Below are 7,868 nucleotides of genomic sequence, written 5' to 3' on the forward strand. Positions count from 1 at the left end.
GGCCTGCAAATAGTGTGGGCTTTAGTGAATACCCCAATGAGTACCTCAGGTGAGTTTCTGTTTTTGCATGCTAATGCTGCTCCCTGCCAGGGTAAGAGTTTTCCCTGAAATCCTCCAAGTGGCAGATAATACAACAAAACTAGAGTGGTGGGCAGAGAGCCCTTCTTTCCTATCCCAGATAGGCACCTGGTGCCAATCATATGGAGTTGTGTCCAGGCTATTGAGTGGACACCATTTGGTACGTTGCTGGCAGAGAGTCCAAATTCACCTCAGAAGCATCAACAGGGAGCTGGGTCTTTGCTTGGTGTGTCCAGCTGCCACGTACACAGAGCTCTGAAGCTTCCCTGTGTGGCAGTATTACAGCCTTCAGGGTGGGGAGAGGTAAGCAGCATTCAGGTCCTTGGGCAGCTCCGGTTCATTCCCAGTGCATCTCCTCTACTTCTCTCTGGACTGCTGGTCACCTCCACATCCCTCTGCAAAGGTGTGTGCCTCACACACTAATCAAGACCACCTAACTAGTGACCAACAGAGTGATTTTTTTCTTTTTGTATTAATATTCAGATTTATCTTGCATTCTTCTCCCCAAGGGCATCCTAATTGAGAGGGGAAGAGAGCACCAGCAACAAATACGCTGTTGACAACTAGCAAGTAATGAGCTTGTGCTTTATGTGGAGGTTTATTAGACGGCTGAGGAAAGAGATCACTCGCCGAATGCCCTCCAAACCTCAACCTTCATCTTCTAAGGCTTCTCTTTTTTCTTCCCATATTTGTCCTCCAGTGCTTTCTGTAGTTTAAGATTTAGGGCATTTTTCTGATGCCATTTCCCTGTAAAGAAGGCAAATCACAGTTCAGTCACAGCCTCCCTTCTAATGTTATTATCTCTCAAGGATTTTTCTCACTGTAGAGCTTCTCTCTTGTGAAAGTGCCAATTTCTAGCCCCCCTGCACCTTTGCCCAAACCCATCCATTGTCATTGACAGGAGCAGCACCCATCTCAGGAATCCAACAATGCACTTTTCCTGGCAGAAGCCATACCTAGCTCATCGGTCCTCCTTCCATGCCAATTCTTAGGATCCCTGATTGCCTTCTGAATTATATCAGGGGTGTAGGAATCTTTCATCAAGCTTCGGCTCTCCAGTGGGCCACCTGCAAGGAAGAGCAAATAAAGAACTGTACGCAGAAACCACCCTACTGCGGTCCTGGAATTGAAGCAGGGGAACAACATCAGCAGTTTCAGGGGCTAAAGGCGTGTGTTGACTGCAGTACCTTTGGTCAAGTGTGTGGCTAGGTGCTGAATAACAGCTTCATCATCATCAGGAGGGAGCTTGTGTTTGCCAATTTATCTGCTTTTCATCCTCAAGTATGAGACACACACAGAGGGTGCCACAAGTTACCATCTTTATTTGTATCCAAGTGCCCTTTCTTCATTCAAGTGCCCACTTATCTCCCGTTCAATCCCCTTATTCATGTGAGTAACTTCCTACTCAGCAGCACAGTTCCACAAAAAGTACCATCTTACCACTCCAGGCCTTCTTGAGTTCCTTTTTCTGCCATGATACTTACAAATAATGCTCAACTGTGACTTCTCTTTTTATCCCCCCTTGACTTTTAGTCATTTGAGGGGGCTTTATTTTAATCCCTCAACCTTTCCTCTTCACCTTTCTTTTTATTGTACCTTATACTTGATAATAACTATTTTGACCTCCCTGGGGAAAGATGTCCTTCCTTTCTGTGTGACTGCATAAACCCAGGACAATGCAGGCTTCAATACCCAGCAAGGTCTTGTCATGGAACATACTGTATAAGGAAAAGGAATCTGTTTTATGCTGGTACATGAGAAACTAGAGTCAGAGAAAATTATTTCAGAGTTTCTTGGATTTGGTGGTAATGATAATGGAATGAAAGTATAGTTCCCAATGTTTGTTTAGATGGAAGGATCCCTGGGGACCATGGAAACAGAGGTTTGGGCAAGACATCTCAGAGCCCCACATCTCTAAAGGTGTTGAAAAGAAATAGTGTTGGTATTGGAACCAGAGGTAAGTTGAGACTGGAGATGATAGGGAACATTGAATAGCAAATGATGTGGATTTGGACAGCTCTGAACATGGAGGACAGGGGTGAAGATACACCTGCGCTTTTCACATCTCGGGAAAGGAAGAGTGAAAGGAAAGAAAGTGATAGAATACATGGAAAGGGAGGCTCTAGCTTTCATTTCCTCAAGCACCACCGCTTGGAAAAGCAGTGACTGTGGACAGAAGGAATACGAGGGGAAAGTGAGGATCACCTACAGTCAGATCGCTACCCAAAGCAGTGTGGCTGCCCTGAGCCCAGGCAAAGTGATGACAGAATCAGCTTGAAGGTCAGGCACAGGTATGTATGGTTCCTCACCTTGGAAGATATTTGACCTCAGGTGAAAACCCAGCTGGTTGTAATCAGCAAAACGTGTACAGTTCAAGGGGTCTTTCAGCATTTCAGTACGGTCGCTGAGTCTTTTCTGTCCCATGATTAATGCTGCCATGCACAGAGCTCGCCGTTCCTGAAAACACAAGTAACAAGGAAACACTGTCAGTCCATATTCCCTAAGTGCAGCAAACTCCTGGCATTTCCACCCCTGCACAGGTCTTTCAGCTATGACTTGTCCCTGGGATCTGGGTCTGTCCTCGAGTCTCTCTCAGCAGCTTCTGTAGGCATTGTAATTGCATGGGACAACTAGGACTGGTAAAAAGGCAGAGAATTAGAATGGGATGATGGTTTTGGGCTCTGGTCTGGGTCCTCGCACCACATTGTTTTGCCTTGCTCAGATGGAACTGGCTACAGGAACCGTATAAATGAAAGGCGGATGGAAAAACAAAATTTAAAAAGATGTGGGAAAGGCTGTAGAATGTGTCACTGCTCCATAGTGTGAAGCTCAAATCCTGCTGCATGTCTTCTAGAAACTGCTAATATACTGCTAATATCCCACCCACTCAGCCCCCTGCTACACCATAAAAACAGCCTTCAACCTGCCACAAAGGATACATGAAATGGCCTCCTCCAATACCTCTTCGTCGCTAGTAAGTTCATCTGCATTGGCACATTTATCTTTGCTGTTTCTCTTCTCCAGAAGTTGCTTCCATTCTTGTTTCATATCTGACTCTGATGACTCTAAGGACTCTTTGGAACTTAATCTGCTGCAGGTCTCCTTGGCTTTTTTGTAGCTGACTTTGATAGTCTTCTGGGAAGATCCATGTCCTCTAGACCTCAGTGTTTGCTGCTGGCCTGCTACTAGTTCTTGGGCATTTGAGATGGATTTGATGTCTTCTGCCTCTGTCTGCTTGGATATTGCAGACAGATGGGAAGTGCTGCTGCTCTGTATTGGCTTCTGCACCACTATGGGGTCTTTGGTGGCAGAAGTATCTTCTCTTTCCTCTTCAAGGCTTCTTGAATGAAGACCCTGCGTGGGGGGAGTTTTAGCCTGGAGACTCTCTTTGCTCTGGTTTTCAGTCTGAACACATTTTGCAGAAGGAGATGCCTGGGATTTAATAGAAGTGGAATTCTTTGCTCTTCCTTGAGCCACTGGGTCCTTGGGGGTCTTCCAGGAGGCTCTGCTGGAGCTCCTCTGGGATGTTCTCTGTCTGCTGGGACGTAAGCCTTTTGGAAGAAGCTCCTTTTTCACTTCCTTAGGTTTCACTTAAAGACAAAAATAACAGCTCAATGAATTTGATACTGTTTTGATAATAGCTGGTACTGTAAATGGAGCTGGAAACAACCCGACATGTCATTGTGTCATTGTCAAACAGAGACATTAAAGGTCTCAGAGGGAAAGAAAAAACCAACAACCTAGCAGTGTTATACCAATCGTCTTGCTGAACCAGGTGAATGTTTCTGAGGAGTCTTAAAAGCTCTTGTGAGATGAACATGCACAGAAGCATAGAAGTAAAAGCAAAGGTCTGTATTTTCTTATGTGTAGGGCCCCTTCCAATCCATGATTCACTCTCATGAACATGCAGTTATAGTTTCTGTGGCTCATCAGTATTTGCTGATGAGTTTACAGCATGTCAGTGCCTTATTGTGCTTGTGCAGGGAGGTAGTAAGACAAGTCCTCCACTGGACTTGGGGCAGGGAGATTTTAACCCATCAGCCCATGGCACATGGGATCCCTCTCCAAGTAGTTTTCACTCACAGGGGTATCTGCATGAAGGGACAGAGGGAGTGACACATGGCTTCACAAACTGTGCTGCAAAGCAAGGTCTGAAGGAGGGACAGCTTTGTCTGCCATCTCGCTTACCTGAAGTACTGCTGGTCAGCACAGAGTCACTTTTTGCCATGTCAGGTGCATGGGAAGGTGGAACTTCTGGCACCTCCTTGGAAGAGAAACAAGGGCTGCATCAGGCTCAAAGACAGGAAATAAGGGGATGGTGGCCCTGCTCATCTTTAGATGAGATAGGTTATTCTCACACAAATGCATTATACACCTCCCCAGATAAAGATCAAGCTGTCCCTGCCTGCCTGCTTGGTTGGTCCTACAACCCATGATGCTCTTAAAAAAGCATAGAAGTCCTGCAGGATTTCACATTAACAGCTCACATGGGACAGCCTGCCTACAACACAGCCAACCAGTGCCTCTAAGGAATACCGAGCTGCAAGAGTTTTCACAGGCAGTGGTGCAGACACAAGCCAAAATGGAAAAATACCTCAGTGAAAATGTAATTTTTTATTTTGAAGCACTTATGAGATATCAGATCTGTCATGTGCTGTGCAGTTACAACAGTTCCTTCCTTTGGTGCCAGAAAAAATTGGGAGAGGAGTTGATAAACAGAAAATGCCTGTGCAATGCTGTCTAGGCAAAGGAAGAGAAACAGGCTGGAGACACAGTTTCTTCCCTGATTCTGGCAGACTATCCTGTTTTGCTGTGCTAGTCCTGCTGATGTGATTGATCCAACACTCAGCCTGTGCAAACTGCCTCCTGCACTAGGAGGAAGCTCAAGTCTTTCCTGCAGAGGGAATGTCTGTGTAATCCTCAGTTGTCTCCTGCTGATGGTCTGTGTTCCTCAGTCCAGCAGGATCTGTGACAGGTGACAACTGAAGCCATGGCCCACAGTGGTGAACATGGTAATTGTGAGCCTGCTGGCACCAGCAAAGGTACACATGGCATCTGGATCCGGTAGGGATATATGTTTGCATTTGCCAAATTAGGTCATGGCATGACATAAGATGCTTACCTTCTGCTCTGGAGACTAATTCTTGGAAGTAAGACACGATTGCTGATGGGGCCGGAAGCCCATTGCTTCAAAGTTAACTCGCCAGGGCTGACCTGAACCAGCAGCTTGTATTTTACATTGTGCCACTTCACAGCAGCATGTCTGGTACAACATTGGGATCTTAACGCTGAAGTTACTCTATTAATCAGATTCCAGGAGTCAGTGCTATGTGCTCTGCAAATGTGTTAAGAGACAGAACCTCTCCCACAAAAAGAACAGGGCCACAAGAGATGAAGAGAGGAAACCAGTTGTGGCTCACAAGGTGGGATCTGTTTCTTCTCTGCATGATTTTTCATTCTTTTTAAAGAAAAGCCAAACATGTACACATGACCAAAGTGCAGGAATCTGTGTTGCTAAATAAACTGTGTTAATGGCCTCCTCCTTAAGTAAAACAAAAACATGTCTGTTTGTTATTATTACTATGTTCAGCAGAACGAACTTTCCAGCCTGCTGTTGTAGAAAATTCTCCTCTCCCATTTCTTCCAACAAAGCAGGATTTCTGTGTAATGAGGCAATGTGCTCATTTCCCAAATTCTGTTCACTGATAACTTTCCTTTCCCCAGTTCCTCCTGGACAAAAGTATACTGAATCCTGCAACTGTTTCTACTTTCTAGTTTGTAATTGTGTATAATGTTACTGTTACTGTTTATTGTTCATTTTACTTCTGAGCCTGAAGGTCCAAAGTCAAAACACCACTCTGAGACTCCTGCATGTCAATGCCAAGAAGGACTTGAAGGCCATTTTACCGTCATCCTGGATAAAAGAAACCACACAACTACGTCTAGTTATTTCTCTGCTAAGGCAGTGTCAGAGACTGATAAGGGTAATGGCTCAAACATTGTGGCAAAATGAGTTCATCCAGCCACAGGAGATGGTACATTCAGTATAAGGTGAATTGTGATTTACATATCAACGACAAACTAACGAGCCACAGACCAGGCCGGCTGGCTGATACACCTTCTGGTACGCCTGGCATGGCAGATAGGGAAAAGCTGAGACCCTTCAAGATGGCCGGAGGTTTGTCAATCTTTTGCAATCACCCCCCTCCCGACTTTTCTATCTTTTGCAATAACACCTCTACAAAAGACCAAAAATTACACAAGTGGGCAACCCAGAGGGCTATGAAGGCCCACCTTGTGCAAGCACTGGCAGCCCCCACCCACCGTCCTGAGGACCACTCTGCCCGCCAGTCTCACCGCATCAACTGAACAAGACACTGGAGGACACCGCGCATCACTGGATCCGAGACTGCAAACTCCGTCACACATAAAGAGGAGCCATAAGGATGGTGAAATCTTTCTCTCTCTTTTCTTTCCCATACTTCTACTTTTTTTTTTTTTTCTTTCTTTTTGTATAAGTAACAAAGTAATGTAAAATTTACAGTCCCGCATATGCCACAAACTTTTTATGTTTACCAGTTGAACCTACAATAACATAAATCCTTCTGCTATCAAATCATATACCATTTGGGCCAAGCTGTAAAATAAAAGCCTTTTGTTTGTGGACCTTAAGTACTGTGTATACTGTTTTCCAGACCATGAACCTGAGCAATTTCTCCCCCTCACTCACACCTCTGGGCAGGACATGACTGGCAGTTCTGTGAGAGACGACACACCAGAAAAGACGTATCTTGATCAAAGAGCTAAAAATTATTAAACTTGATCTTTCTTTTGAAATGAAAAAAAAAAGAACACAAAAAACCCTAAAAATGTATGTTTAGCATAGCCTAGTACTCTGAGTTTCCTGACATGCAGCTATGGAGGAAAGAAGCAAGCTGTCCTTCCCAGGCAGAAAATTAACCTCCTCAGCCAGGTGTAGGAATCGGTATGCCTTTCTCACCAGCCACGAGAAAGGTCTCATGGGCCTTCCACATCTGGTTGAGCCTCCAAAATATGAGATTTCAGTGACTCCCCAGACCTGAGAAGCTGCATAGGTGTCAAAATGGCACCAGATCTTTTATCTTTTGATTTTTTTTTAAGAAAAAAAAAAAAAATAAAAGCTCCAGGGTTTAATAAAAGGCAAAACCTCTTCCATAACTACCTCTCTCACTTGGTCCATGATCCCTGATGTGGTGCCACAGTGATTTTTACAAGCAGGCAGGTCCTGCTGACGTCCAGTCCAGGTACAGAGGTGGGATGAAGGCTGAACAGGAGAGATGGTTGCTAGGGAACAACCCTCCCTCTATCTATGAGCTGTGGTCTCCACGGGAACCAGAAGAAACATGGTAGAGATGGGGGCCATCCTGGCTGATTGAAAAAAACAGGCATGGAAGAGAGTAAAAGGCTCATGTCTCATGAAACTCCTGTGCCCAGAAGTTCTCATCACATGCACAGGATTTCTTGGAGACTTTTGTAACACAGTCACAATAATCCAGCAGAACTGGATCTTCTAGCACCTCCAAATGCTTCACATGAGCTCACTGACCCACATCAGAGATGCAGGGAAAGGTGCTCCAGTTTTCTACTTCAGAAAAGGGGAGATGGTGAGCTGGCAAAATATCTGCCATTGAGTCAGTGACAGAACCACAGCTTGAGCCTCCTGTGTCCAGCACCCAGCATTATATCTTAGTCCCAGACTTTTCATCCATTCTGCTCTCACCAGGCCACCAAAATCTCTGCAAGTCTACAGG

The 7,868-nt window shown here is 45.1% G+C and overlaps 1 protein-coding gene across 1 annotated transcript; it reads right to left on the reverse strand.

Annotated features, from left to right (window-relative positions):
- Window positions 1-717: 717 nt before the first annotated feature.
- On the reverse strand, window positions 718-7,846 carry CIMIP4 (ciliary microtubule inner protein 4). Its single transcript, XM_082063370.1, has 6 exons — window positions 7,280-7,846; window positions 4,267-4,342; window positions 3,040-3,668; window positions 2,388-2,535; window positions 1,035-1,145; window positions 718-825 (listed from the first exon to the last, which is right to left on the reverse strand). The coding sequence occupies exons 1-6, from the start codon at window positions 7,295-7,297 to the stop codon at window positions 740-742; spliced, it is 1,068 nt and encodes a 355-aa protein (XP_081919496.1). The 5' UTR covers window positions 7,298-7,846; the 3' UTR covers window positions 718-739.
- Between the last annotated feature and the right edge of the window lie 22 nt (window positions 7,847-7,868).

This window comes from Streptopelia decaocto, assembly GCF_964273445.1.
Source record: "Streptopelia decaocto genome assembly, chromosome: 1".
Taxonomy (NCBI): domain Eukaryota; kingdom Metazoa; phylum Chordata; class Aves; order Columbiformes; family Columbidae; genus Streptopelia; species Streptopelia decaocto.

What these genes read in the sequence shown, in the direction of transcription:
- CIMIP4 (XM_082063370.1), bottom strand. An exon ending in GCTGACCAGCAGTACTTCAG is followed by an intron (nt 3,669 to 4,266) that starts GTAAGCGAGATG and finishes TTTGTCTTTAAG; the next exon opens with TGAAACCTAAGGAAGTGAAA. An exon ending in AAGGAGGACCGATGAGCTAG is followed by an intron (nt 826 to 1,034) that starts GTATGGCTTCTG and finishes CCTTCTTTACAG; the next exon opens with GGAAATGGCATCAGAAAAAT.